Source organism: Pyrgilauda ruficollis, unplaced genomic scaffold, assembly GCF_017590135.1.
Source record: "Pyrgilauda ruficollis isolate IOZ18807 unplaced genomic scaffold, ASM1759013v1 scaffold6, whole genome shotgun sequence".
In the NCBI taxonomy this organism is placed as follows: Eukaryota; Metazoa; Chordata; class Aves; order Passeriformes; family Passeridae; genus Pyrgilauda; species Pyrgilauda ruficollis.
Window position 1 is genome coordinate 5150035 of NW_024527710.1, and position 14514 is coordinate 5164548.

Here is a 14514-nt window from a genome sequence, read left to right on the forward strand (position 1 = left end):
TGTGACAGCAGGCGCTGTGAGCGGTTGTTGTGACAAAGGCTCTGTGAGGGAATTCAGATTTTTACTGTAGTTTAATTACAGATAAGTAAGAGAGAATTTGTTTTGATTTTTTTGTCCTTTTGGTTCCTCATCCCTAAGTTAATTGGAGAGTACTGGCTCATACTCTATGAATCAATGGCTGGAATTGCAGTGGAAGTACTTGTGATTGAAACATGACCAGCTTGCTGCTTAGTGGTCTTCCCTATGGATCAAAAACTGAGAGGAGACAGAGCTCCCTCACCTTTCTTGATCTATGTTTCTTTAACAGTGAGAAGTGTTAACTGCTGGTTTGTGTAGCCTTGAGTGCCACTGTCAGCTCAGTGTAATTTCTCATCCTGTGCCTCCTCATTCTGCATGATTTTAGGCTGTACATTCCTGTATGGCAAAATGCTCTTCCATCACATTGAGGGCAGGCTGAAGGAGTAGATTGGTGTAGGCTACTGATACATGTAAGTCTACATGAACGTTTTGTTATCTGCAGCTCCTGTGTCCACCAGAAAAATTTCTTCTCCACAAGCACTAGATGATAGAAAAGTTGAAAACATCTGTTGTTATGTCAAATGTTGGTTTTAGGCTTAGCAGAACCTTCTGGAAAAAAATAATTTTCATAGTTACAATTTTGTATTATTGAGGCAGTGCAGTGGTGTTTCAGAGAGTATCTAAACAGGAATATAAAATGTTAGTCTTCTAGTTTTAAGATAAGTATGTTACAGAAGGATTTTAGTATTTCCTGCACTTGTTTATGAAACAGGAGTTTGTGGTTTAGTTTTGGCTGTTTTCTGTGTTTCACAGCAAATCATCCTTTTAGTTTGATGGTCCTCTGTAGAATGCTTTAAATTCTTGGGGTTTTATTTTTTCTTTCTCCAGAAATATAAATTAGCCATGAAGTACTGACTTCTGCTTTCTCACAGGAGTTCTGTGGAAATGCAGAAAGCCACTGGTGTGCAGATATCCTGGGTAGCAGCCAAACACAGTCCTTCCTTTCTTCTTGCCATGTATCTTTTACCATCAGTGGTGGCAGTTCTTAGAGAACTTTATAATAAGTTCTTATTTCTGTCTTTTCTAAAGTCAGCTTGTAAGGATTGCTTTCAGTATGAATTGGTAGCACTCCACAGTTAATTGGGGTAACCTAAAGCATAATTTCTCCTCATGTCTTCCCAGCTTTACCTGAGGAGTCTTGCAACTTAGGGTTTCAAAAAACAAGCATTACATAACTCTCTTCTTCGTTTAAAACCTTTTGGTTTTAAATGAAGTTTGGAAGAAATCTATCTTTGAATGGGTCAGAATAGTTTTCCATTTGGTATTGCTTGCTTTGATCACCTGTTATGCAATATTTAGTTAGTGTTGGTGTCCATTCTCTCCTTGGCTGTAACTATTCCAAGGAAGGTTTAACTTCTGCCTCTTGGATGATTTTTATAGTCTACATTCTTTCATAAGTAGTATTTTCTTTCTTTGGGATAAATTAGTGTCCTTACTGTCTTCAGACCTTTATTTGGGATGCCTTCAAAGTGACTTCATATGGTAAGAGTATTGATTTTTCCAGTAAGGAAAGGAAAGTTGCAACGGCCAAATGACACAGTGTGGTTTGGGAAATACACCTTCTCGTTTTCCTGAGAATAGCCTTATCAGGCTTTGTGTAACAAAAAAACTAAACCAAAACAGCAACCAGCCCTTCCAAAATCAATAAGATCCTTGGTCTTTTTTATTAGTAAGTTAGTAGTCAGAGTTAGGTTGTTTTGTAACTGCAGATACTTAATGAGAAATTAATTTACTCAGCCTTATCGTATAAGATGATCCTATTTCTGTAAGATAAATAACTGCAACTTAAACTTAATTTGCAGTAGATACTTTCAGAGACAATTAAATAAATCTAAATGAAGTTAAACCACAAAAATTGAATATCTGTTTTAGTGGGTTCAGTAACATCTTGCATGAATCGTGTTTAGATAGTTGACACTTTAATCACATATATAGGATTTAATAGAATTGAAAAAGAATGCTTTCTTAAACATCAATGCTAGGTCTTTTATATGGTAATGTTCTTTTTTGGCCTATTCAGAGTAGCATGTGAGCATTGTTTCAGAGTAAGTTGTTGCAGAAGACTTTTTGGGGATTTGAAGGTCAGAGTATGCACTGGCAGAATATTTAGGTGCCTGGAAAATACAGTCTGGTTGGCTTTAAGAGCTTTGCAAAGGCCACTGCTTTCAGTAGAGCAAATCCATGAAGGAGCTGGAGTACAGAACTGTACCAGACTATATCCTGTCACTTTCCTGTTGTGAAACTGCCACATCATACAGGGATGGATACAGAATCAGTTGTGGAATTGTTTTTTGTATCAGTAGTACTGGTGTAGCTCATGCTTCAATTACTCAGAAAGCAAAAAAATACCAAAAGGATTTTTGTGCCTGTTCCAACATCAAGGGGCTTCTTAACTGTCTGTGGTAGTACTGGCTGGGGCACATGAGAATAATGGCATGTTTGGCACTTAATTCTTGTGAACCACAGGGAAGAAAATCTGCTAAACAAGTATCAGAGGTTCTCCTCTACTAAATGCCATTGTTTTATGGTGGTGAACTTCTTTTGCTTTAACTGATCTAATTGAGTTGCTTTCCAGAAGGCTGGATGATGTTAGTAATTTTGGATCATTTCCCTGTCTCAAGATCAGCTGGCAGAAATGAAAGTTATTTCCTTGGATGACTTAGCTCAGTGCTCAAAGAGAATATTCTTTTGTAGTCTATTGTTTTTAAATAACTATGGGTTAGATCACATCAATAGGTTGCAGTAGTTGCAGTAATAGATTTAGGAAGGTGAAGCTTTTTTGTCTTAGTATGGGCAGATAAGCCAACATACTTTTGGAAAATTATCCTGGAATTCAAAAAGTAGTAGAAATACAATGGAACCACATTTTTTATTGTTGCATTTAGATGAATTTATTTCCTTATCTTTAAAAATGTCTATTATATACTTGTATTGTCAGTTACTTTAGGATTATTTTTAGAACCCTGTTATTGAAATACATTGATGGTAACCTCAAGTATTGAGCTGTTTATGTTTTCATTAGTTTTTCATGCTCTCTTCCTTGGGCACTTCCTTCTGCATTATCATTTGTGAATAACTTCATGTAAAACCAAGAGAACTTACAGTCTTTGCTTTCTGCTTTTCACACACAACTCAGTTTCTTTTAAAAAGAAACTTCATCTTGCAGAACAAGTGTGCTAGAATTAGCACATTTCAGGCGTTATTTCTTCTTTGCATTTTCTGCAAATGTTGAAAAGTGGTGTGCTTTTTATGATTTTCTAGTCTTACTTAGGAAGCAATTTCTTTTCACGTTTGTGTAGTAGACAATATACATGAGACAGGAATTAGGATACAAATCCTTGGCACAACTGCTGGCCTTGGCATGAGTTGGAACAGACCCCAAGCTGGCTTTAACCTATGCCAGAAGATTGACAGTAGAATTCATTACTTCTCTGTAGCTTGCAGCAGCTGGCACAAAAGCAGCTCTGCCAGCTTTACAAAAGCAGGGAGCCAGCTTACAATAGTCATTCTTCACATTCTGCACAACTGTAGTCAGGCACCGGTGACTTCGTGCTGTTCAAGGGGAAATAGAATTTGGTCTGTAGTCTGTTTCTTAAACACAGCACTCCTGTGTATTTAAACTTCCTGCTGTTTTTCCCCCAGAGAGTTGGATTTTGGTTTGTGGAGTTTTTTAAATTAAAACTTCTTGCTTTTCTTACTGAATACTTCCCTACGTTTTCCTCATTTCAGTCATTTCAGACTTCCTAGTTTGTTAAATGACACTTTTCAGTGTCATTTTTTCACATGCTTCTTCTTTATCTGAACTTCAGTCTCTCTGCTGACAAAAGCAATGCAGAGCAGCAAATGCCAGGTTACACAGCTTTTACTGTAAAAAACAGTCACTTTCCTTCCTAGCTACTTGCATTTTTCAGTGAAATCCTGTTACACAACAGAGATGGAAAGCAAAAAACTACTCATTGGTGAGTATAGTGAGTGTGTACAGTCACAATCCTTAGCATGCATAGTTAAATGTTTGTGATGTCTGACTACAATTACTTGACCTTTCAAAAGATTTTTGGGATGATTTCAAAAACACCCAGAGTTTGTCCATCTTACTATCTTGTGCAATCATTTTTTCTTGAAAGGGATTCCTTTATGAACCAGTAGACGCCTGGTTCTTTTTTAAAGTAACAATCCAGTGTTTTGTAATCCGTGCTGAATTCTTTTGGATGAACTGTTTTATAATTAATGGTATTGCATTTGGGTTTGTAGAGTGTCCCAGCTAGAGTTGCTGACTGAGACATTTATTGCACAAAGATTTGTTTGAAATCATAGCCTCCACTCCAAAATTCTGCTGTCTGTAGTACAGCAAGCTAAATCCAGACAACTCACAGAGGAGGAATATGTAAGCAAAGAGGTGTAGGATGAGAGAACGGTAAAAGTGTTATTACTTTTGGTTGGCTTCAGCTGTAGTTTGACCTGTCCAGCATGTAATGGTGTTCTATAAGCACCACAGGCAGATCTGAAGATCCCAGACACTTCATGTTTGCAAAGCAGGTAGTCAGACTCCAAATTCTAAACTAGAAAAACTGTACACAGTTTTTCTCTTTTTCTCACTGTGTCTGAGTTTAAAGCAAGGAGCAGCCTACCCAGCACATGAACAGGCAAATTTTCTCTCCTCTCTTAGAATGTGCAGCTAGAAAAGACTGTTTCAAGAAAAAATCTTGCAGTTTGCTCCAGCCTGCCATTTCTGTTGGAGAACAGAGGGGAACTGCCTTATATGTATGTACCTATGTAACATGTATAGTATGAAAAAGTCGTCATGCGAGTTTATCTGCTGTGTAGTATGCACATATAAGGCAGACCGAAGGCAGGAAAATAGGCTATGAAATTCAAGAAAACCCTGTTGAATAATCGGTAGCCCCTTGGCTGAGGGAAGGAGCTGGTGAAAATGAGCTGTAGAGCCAAAGTGATGTTCGAACTCTGTCCTATTCCTGTGTAGAATAAAAGTTGTGAGATCTGTTGAGGGGTTTAATTCAACTCTGTGGGTTGCTGTTAAAATATTCTTCTGAAGGAACAAGAGGATTTGCTGCTGGTTTCTTGGAAGAAAAAAACAATGAGATGCTGACTTAAAGTTAGCATAGTTCCTAAATTTCAGGGACCGGGAGTATGGAAGGGCTGAAGAGGCTTCTAGAAGCAAAGATACAAACTGCCCTGGACAGTTTAAGTGATAGGCTGAACTTGGAATCTGCAGCACTGTAAAAACCTGGCAGCATAGCCATCAGTGTTTTTAAAGAGGCAGAGGACAGGGCAACTTCTCTCTTGGTCTTGTCAGGAAGGAGAAAACCTGTTATTTCCTCCTGATCCTGCCAAAAGGGAATCCCTCTTTTTTTTCCCTCTCTTTTGACGGAAGTGAGCTAGGGCTGATTGTTTCAACATTGCCAAGTAGGGAATTGACCTTCCTGCCTGTTTCCCAAGAGAATAATTTGTTTTCTTTACTTCATAGCTTTTCCATGTCATTGTAAAGCATTGGTAACCTGTTACCTTAATGGAATGTTTGTGATACTGTGATTCCCACGAAAATAAGTATAATATTGGTGAATATGTTTCCACCAGAGTGTTAAAAGACATTTAGACTCTCTCCATATGAGCTAAATTCAGAAGTTAATACTTGCTTTTTGGGGATTCAAAATTAGAGAAGGATCAGTTCTTCTTGAAGTGAAGGTTCATGAGATTAACCCAAGCATAATAACAAAAGTATTTCCAATTTACAGGTGACTGATTTCTCATCAGTTTTATATTTGTTTATTTTAGCAGTGTACTGCTTGCTTGCGTTAATTTGTCAAATGAGATTTGATGTATTAGTTTTCTGAATTTGATGTATTAAGTGTTTTTAATTTAATCTCTTGATACTCCTTGGTACACCTTGTACTCTGAAATTATTTACACTTAGATTTCAGGGGGCTGTGTATCAGTATGCTGTCACTGAAGTAGATTTACAACATTGCTTTTTCCGTGTGACCATGCCAATATTGTATTAGTGATACAAGATTCATGTTTTGACTTCTCTGTATTTTTGGGGAGCCATGCATAGCTTTTACTCCTACTAAATATGCCACTGATACCTTTTCAGTGTTTGAAACTTAAAGCAATCATCTGCAGCCAAATCACTGTCTTACTAATCACAACTTTTTTCTTGTGAAATTTCATATTCACAATAAGTCTTCTGGCTAGTGTTAACTCACGCTGTTTTGTTTCTTTATCTAAGTCATATAATGGCCTTACATGATTGTGGTTTACATTTTTTTCATATGTCAGCTCTATAGTATTTGGAGTTGTGAACCTTGAGCTTTTGAGCAGTTTGTGAAGCTGTCTGGCTTCACAAAGTAAGTAAATTCCCATGTGTGTGAAGAGCTATTGCTGTGATGCACTTGAGTTATAACATCTTTACTTGCTGCTGAATTTTTGGTTTTTTTTTTTTTTTTTTTTTTTTTTATTATGCTTTATGAGATGGGGAAAGTATTTGCATTCTTGAAATTCAGTATCACTTTATTTCTGTATTCTTTGCACCAAATTCTGCCAAATGCAAGAAACTGACATTTGCTGGTTTCACATTTTCCTTTTGTTTTATTGTACTTTGTTTTATAACTAAAAGATGCAGAATGTTCTGTACTTCAGTTAATCTTTAGGTCATTATTGTGATCCTGAATCCTTTTACCACATCACTCTTAAAGCTCAGTCCACTAAATTGTTGAAGCAGTTGCCTTATCTGCTTAATGGGTTTTGCCTTTAATTGATATATTTTTCCATTACTGCCATTAAACAACTTTTAATGTGTTTTTTTTTCTCTGTGCAATTGCCTCATTCTCAAGAGGCTTAAACAGGGACAGCCTTTGTGCATCCATGGTGACATACTTGTACTCTTACTTAGCTTCTCTCTCTATTAACTGTTTTGTATATTTTCTAGGGTAGAAGTGAACACACCAATGAGTTTTTCTAGACATCTACTATTATGTCAAATAATTTTGGTGACAGTTGTTGTTCCTGCTATTTTCACCTGGGTATTACACTTTTCTTGCAGGTTGTTTAAACTGCCTGAAATACATTTGTCGTAAGAGGAGGATTGTGAGTTTTCCCCATTTTACACTTGACTTTTTAACAGTTCTTAGATTTCTTAGCCCGTGAAAGAGATGAGACCTTGGATTGTTACAGGTTGTCTTAATATAGTCATTGTTGGAGGATGGACTATGCCTGAAATATGACAAGGAAAAAGAACAGCTCCATAGTTGTCTCATTAATTGGCTGTGCCTTTATGTGCTCTGTGAATGTAGGCATAGTTAGGAGATGGTGATGATGTCCAAGATGCTTTCCTGCTCTGCTGGCAACTTTTCTTCCTATACTTTTTTAGTTGGTTCCTGGCAGGACTTGTAGTCCAAGTGGTTGATAAGAGACCATTTCTTGTCATAATTTTCTTTTTTTTTTTTCTTTTTTTTTTTTCTTTTTTTTTTTTTTTTTTTTTTTTTTTTCCACAGAAAAAGCATGTTTTTGGTGGAAGTGTTGCTTGAGATAGGGATTTGACTTGAAAAGGGTTTGGCCAGGCATCTGGTCTGTATTGGTATTGATTAAGGTATGCAGATATCAGTAGTAAGGAGGAGAGCTTAATGAACATCTGTTGAGGCAAATTATGGAGGTCCTAGACCAGGAAAAGAAATGTAACCAAGAGTGAAAGGAGAAGCTAGCAGGTCTCTTTCCTTAAAAGAGTGTTCAGGGAGAGTATTCCTTCATATTGTTTTGCTGTTGGCAAGAGTTAGTTATAAAGGAAGTATCATGGCAAGTCTTGAGGGTTTTTTTGTGTTTGTTTGTTTCTAAGATCTCTGCTGTTTTGACCATTGAGTTTTCTAATTTTGTCATGTATCTGGACTAATCAAATTCACTGGTTTAGGTTTTTTAGAATGTCAGAATTCTAGTGACAAAGTTAAATATAAATACCGTGCATTATTTCAATATAATGTATTTGCTTTCTGCCATGCAATTTTCCTTTCATACCTAATTCAAGAGAGCATTTCCCTACTTCAATGTTCACCAAATCATAACCACACGAAGAGGTTATTCACCACTCAGGAATGAAAGTCCATCTGTTAGTTATTATCTTTGCAGTACTGCAGCACTTCAGAATGAGTGCTTGGGAGAAACTTTAAATGCTGTACCCAGTCTTTGCCCCCTTCTAGGCATATGCAGATACCTAGGAAATGCTACCCTCTTTGGTCTGGTGAAAAAAAATCCTTTTTTCTTCCCATACATTAGTGTAAGCTTGGTTGTGGATTTTTAGGACTAGGCCCAAAATAGATAGCATGATTTATTGTATCTGAGTTATGCCAAGTAAATACCTCGATGTTTCCACTCAGTTCTAGGAAGAAAAGTCATCTTTGTGTAAAATATGTGCAAGCAGTTTAGTTGATCATTCTCACAGGGAAATCATGAATGTCATTACACAAATCCACATTTTGGTAATATTTACAATTATTTAGATAGCTAAAACGTGTTTGTTCTCTTTTCAGCTTATAGAAGACAAAACTAAAGAAATAATATGGCTACAATTTATCTTTAATTCCAGGTTACAGATTTATATTTTTTTATTATTATAAAATAATAAAAAATTCCTGTAGATGGCATTCAGGAAAACCTGATCAGCAGGGAATTTCCTGCTGTCTGAATTCATGGAGACAAGTTACGCCACTGAGATTATAGCCACAGGCTCCATTTGAGGGGAACTTGTTGTGATGCAGTGACCTAATGTGGCATTCCTGCCTGTGGGAGACAGATTAGGAGACTGAATTGTTGAATTCCTGGAAGGTGGTGGAATAACTATAGATACTGAAACTAGTCTTTGCAGAAACTCACAGATGCTATCAGAAGTGCAGAGACACATTAATTTCAGTATTTTGAGGAAGGTAACAACTTTCATAGAGCAGATATAACAGTTTGTATGGGAACTGATGTGGGATTGCTGAATCTTGCTAAATTTTCTCAATTGTCACAATTTTTGTAGGCTTTTAAACTGCCTGCTAGCAGGCAAATTCTACTTAATTTTGGTTCTTCAAAAAGCACTTATTGTTATTACATTCCAGCTAAAATCAGAAGCGGTTGTCTAAGATCATCTCTTTGTGGTCCTTATAAATAGAGTCATTTCATATTAAGAAAAAAGCCAGGCCTATTTATTGCTTTGCAACATGGGCATAAAGCTTTGCTTGGGGCAAGAAAATAATCAGCAAAGTGTATTATTAGATAGTGAGTGTTGTTCAGAGAGGCTGAGGGAACATAAGGAAGGGAGAGAGAAAATATGTGGAAAGTAAATACCAGGAAGGAAAGAAGATGGAGGGGAAGCATGCAAAGAGAAGTCTGCTGAATACAGGGATTAGGAAGCCATAGTGCAGACAATTTGCATGAATGGGACAGTGGGAGAAAAGAGAAAGCAGAGGGAGGCTTTAAAAGAAAGATGTGAAGATGGGTTAAGGCAATGGTTTTGTTGGCATAGTCAGTTAGTTTGGAGCCAGGGTTATCTCAAGTCCATCCTGGCATGAAGGGCTGAAGGATCTTATTTAGGATGACAGCCTCAGTTAAGCTGGTTCCTGCAGGAGGTCCTGGAGTATGGAGGAGTCCAAGTGAAAGGATAGACTTACACTGGTTGTTCTTCATTTCACTGGCTTGGCAGTTGAAGTGCGCAGTGAAGGATGGGTTTGAAGAAGGTTACAGCTCCTTATGGGTTCTTCTCACACAGGCTATGTAATCCCAATGAAACAAAACTAGTGGGTAAAAGTGGTGATAAAAGGATATCTAGTAATATCTGTGGTGTTCTCCTTCTTCTATCTCCTGCTTGTGGTGAGTCAAGTTTGCTGCATATACATAGAAGGGCCTACTATGCCAGTGTTGCTCTACATCCTCACTTCTGGTTAAATCCTACAGGGCAGTCTTCTTTTGCCCATAGAAGGGGCAAAATTTCTATTGTTCACCCTCTGACCCTCTATGTATGACTTTGTTCTAGCTCTGGGATGAAATTGGGAAGGTTTTTATCATGACCTGGTCTTTCTGAGATAGCCTGAAAAATCAGTCTTACTCAAGAGCTGTTCTTTAGTAGACTTTGGAATTGATGTGATAATAGTTTTATTTTGAGATCTTTTAAGCATGCACAGTCAAGGAAGAGCCTGACAGGTGGATTAGCAGAAAACCTCAACTTGCATTTGTGTATGAAGTAGAAAATGTGGTAGACTTAGGTCTTTTGGATAATATATACAGTAACAGACAAGTTTAAATAAGAGGAGCATTAAGCTCCTTTGTTGCATTCTTCCTGAAGTTTATGGCCCACATTATGGACTAAAAATTTAGATGTTTTTCCTGTTACTGTCAACCAATAAAATTTACTTTAACAAAAAAAGATAAAGCTCTGACTCAGTGATCTAACACTTCAGTAATTTACTATCATAAAATAATTTTAAGTACGAATGTTTTATCTTATGCCAAGCTGGACGCTAAAGATGTTTTGTCTAAAATATGAGATAATGGAAAGTGTATTGTGGCATGTGAATTACTTTAGCCTCTCGGTGGTAAATGTTTGCTTAACCAGAAAGGAATGTGTTGAGGGCCTTGCCAGTGGAAAGGTATTGCCATACTTTGCATTTAGAGTACTGTAAATAAAGCAGTAAATATGTTTCTGTTCATGTGTGTTAATCCACAACTTATGAATGCATTCATCCAATAAGACATGTAATGTACTGTTATCCCTTTTCAAGGGTTTCAGTAAGAAGAGGTTGTAATTACTTTGGCTTGAGAGAAACATGAAACCAAATATTTTCATGATGATTTGAAGTTGAATATTGAGAGAATTTTTGCTCAAACTAAGTCTCCCTTAAATCCCAGGAACTCAGTTCCTGGTTTACCTCCAATATTTTTCTTGTGTGCTGATTCCTAGTGTACTGCTTTTAATCACACATTATTGTAAATCATTAAGTATATAATTTCCTTCACCTATCCCTTTGGTTTTGGCAAAAGAAAACACAACTGTATAATATGTTAATGATCAGAGGAGGTAGAGCAGCTATGGGAAATACCCCACGAATTGCCTACAATATATTTTGGTTTTGAACTTCATTTGCCCTTAGCTGATACATTAGCTTACTGATAATTTAATAATGCTGCATACAGAAAGTTGCATAACTCAGATTGCAGCATAATAATATCAGAGCATCCTTTGGATGCCTCAGTTTTTGCTAAGTGAAGGCAACAAGGTCCCTCTTTCAGAAGCCTTTGAAATACTTCTCTTCCTTTCCACAAAATCCCATGTCCAGGTTTCTAGTTCAAGAGCTGGGAGAGAGCATTACAGATTGAGAGAATAATTGTGGAGAGGATGCTCAGTTTGCTTTTCATTACTGTGGTATCATTTGTTATGCACCTGGTTTCACTGTCTGGGCTGAAGAGGTGCCCTTCCTGGGAAGGGGCTGCACATCCAGTCCTGTGCCTCTGGAGCACACACACGTGTGGGGATTTCTGCAGGGAGCTTCTCGCTGCTGGTGCTGTGAGCAGAGGTTTGCTCTGGCACAGCGGCTGTTGTACCATCTTCTAGAAATGATTGCTGTAATGCTCCTGTACAGAACAAGGATACCTCTCCTACAAAAACAGAGCTCTAAGAGCTCCGGTATGCCTGTGCTTTTGTAGTTGTTCGGATAAGGTTTTTATTTCATCTTCCTAGGGCTTCAGTGGTAATTCATAAGCAAAACGTGATAAATAAGGTACACTACTAGTTGAGTAAATTAAACCTGTAGTGTTAAAGCCCATGAGTAAAATATTAAGTGTTATTTTTAATTTAGAATCAGATTTTGATAAATGTATCAATTTTAATAACCTTTTTGTCCTTATCTGATTTGCTAAACATATTCATTAAGACATAATAAAACTTTTCAACCCTTAGGGAAATTTGACTTTCATTCTCCGTTTGTTCTTTATGCTTAGATATTAAGAATGTTTAAAAAAATTATGTAGTCGGAGAATAGGACTGGATATGTAATTTGAATTATAAGGTATTTCTTCTGGACATGGTATCACCTGAAAATCATGTCAAATGCCAGAAAGCCTTTTACTTTTTTTTTCCCCCCCACAGCAAATGTACATTACATCCTTGCTAATATTAAAACCCAAAATAAACTTCTTGTTCTATTTTTTTATTTTTAAGGTACAATGAACTGGATGCCAACAGAAGCCTTCTAGATAATCTGAAAGGCAAAGTAATAATTGAGTATCCAACATTATTTGTGGTCTTGAAAACAATGAAGAATGACATGGTGGTCCTTGGCCAAGGTGAGCATATATTTATTTCCTGTTATGTTATACTTGGATATTTTAATTATATATACAGTAGTTAAGGATATTGCCAGGAATGAGCAATATGTCTTATATTTCCTTCTGAAGCTTAAAGATTGCTATAGAAAAAGCTGTTACAAATGCTCTAGTCTTAAAATTGCTGGCTGATGGCATCCATCCATGACTGTATTGGATGTGGTTTTTCTAAATTTGTTTACTGGTGCTTTACTGGGGTCTTTTTATATTTTTAGCCACTAAGGTGAAACAGCTATTCAGACTTGTGCTAACTTTTTTTATGTAACAAAGTTTGACAGAGTTGATTATTTCTGAAGAGTCAGGCTGCCTGGGGAAGATTAATTTTAAGTAAACCTGATAATCATGCAAAGGAATCATTCTTCATTATTTTCTAGCATAGCTTCTAACATTGGACAAATAATTCTGAGTTGTGAGAGGATAATTATTAGAAATCATGTCTCAGCATCTGTTTCTAAAGCTAAAAGATTGCTAAAGGATATTTTAGCTGTTGAAATAGGGAATCAGTTCTCATCTCCTAGTCGCCCACCTAGTCACCTTAGTTATCATATCCCGTGATGTTCAGTGATGGGCCAGTCTCTAATTCTTACAGATTTTTGCAGAAGTTTTGATATATATTTGCAGTTACTGTTTCCCTGCAGCAGCTCAGCCATGGCTCTATATGTATGTAATTTGACTGATGAAATACAGGGCTGAGAATAGATTACACTGAGTGATCCCCTAGGTGAGAGCAATCTGCACCCAAAGATCTGGCATGCAAACATTCCTGGTGCTATGCACTGCAGGGGCTTCTGAGAGTGAGAGAGCACGGCAGGGGTCAGGTCTGGGTAACTGTGATACACACTGCAGTACATGGAGCTGGCTGCTTTTGAGTTTATCCGTTATTTCTTTGTCTAGGAGCCTTGCTTTTCAGTACTCAGATGTACCCCTATGATTTAGAGGTCAGGAGGGAATTACAGTTGATTGGCTCATGTACTTAATCTGTATAGGGTTGTCATTGTCTCCTGAGCTAATAGGGTGGTTGTCCTTTTAAGGATATAGATTCAAGCAGTGGTGATTGAAACAACGGTATGTTGAGGTCATGCTGCTGCAGCACCTACCTGACTCTGTAAAAGGCAGAAGAGGAGGGGAAGAGAGAGCCAGGAATAGCTGGGAAGTGCCAGCAGCTCTGCCACAGGGCAGTGCAAGTGTGTGTCTTGAGGACAGTAACCTTCCTCTGCTGCAGGAATCATTTGATGAGAAGTCATCCCTGCAGGGGTTCTGAGAACACTAACAGGCGTTTCAAGTTTTGAAAACCATTGATTTTTGTTGTTGTTTTTGTTCTGTTTCTATAAATTCCATAAAAATGGATTTAATATCTCCCTGTTAAGGTGTCTTGGGTATGACAGCAAAAGTCAAATGGCAAAAATACCATGATTTTCACAACTTTTATCATAACTTATTGTCATCTTCTTGGTTAAGATATTAATATGTCTTGGGTATGACAGCAAAAGTTACAGCTAATGGCAAAAATACCATGATTTTCTCAACTTTTATCATAACTTATTGTCATCTTCTTGGTTAAGATATTAATAATCAACTTCGGCCTTGAGTTAGGTTGGGAACCTGTGTTCTTGGTATTTTTTCTGTTCAGAGTAGAAGTATGTGACAGTAATTTCAAATTCTTTGAGGAAAAGCATGTTCACAACATGAATATAAAAGTTGGAGGACTTTTCTGTTGCTGTTACTCTGCCTGAAGACAAAGTACCATTTTAGTTAGTGTGTCACAATCATTGTGCTTTTCTTTTGCATGTCATCTTTACAGAATATAGGAGGAAAAAAGCAGTTTTCAGTTTGCATTCACAGGTAATTGCTAAGAGTGCAAATCTTATGTTAACCTCCTGTCCGGGGAGGAGAATGTTGTAATCAGAGACTTCCCATTCCCCTTCCCATCTCCCAAGAAGTGACCTTTCTGCTACAGCATCTTCTGTGTTTGTTGCAGTCCAGTTTCTTTGCCATGTATGGCTTTCTGTATCAGTGGCTCTCTCCTCCCAAGCCATCCATCCTGCTGATTCTACTGCCCCCAGTGCTGCC

At 37.4% G+C, this 14514-nt stretch overlaps 1 protein-coding gene across 1 annotated transcript in view; it reads left to right on the forward strand.

The window, feature by feature from the left end:
• ZNHIT6 (zinc finger HIT-type containing 6) overlaps positions 1-14514 on the forward strand; it is a 31174-nt gene that overhangs the window by 13851 nt on the left and 2809 nt on the right. Inside the window, exon 9 of the mRNA XM_041483469.1 lies at positions 12281-12405. Within this exon, the coding sequence (XP_041339403.1) occupies positions 12281-12405 (125 nt within the window). The remainder of the gene's footprint in view (positions 1-12280; positions 12406-14514) is intronic.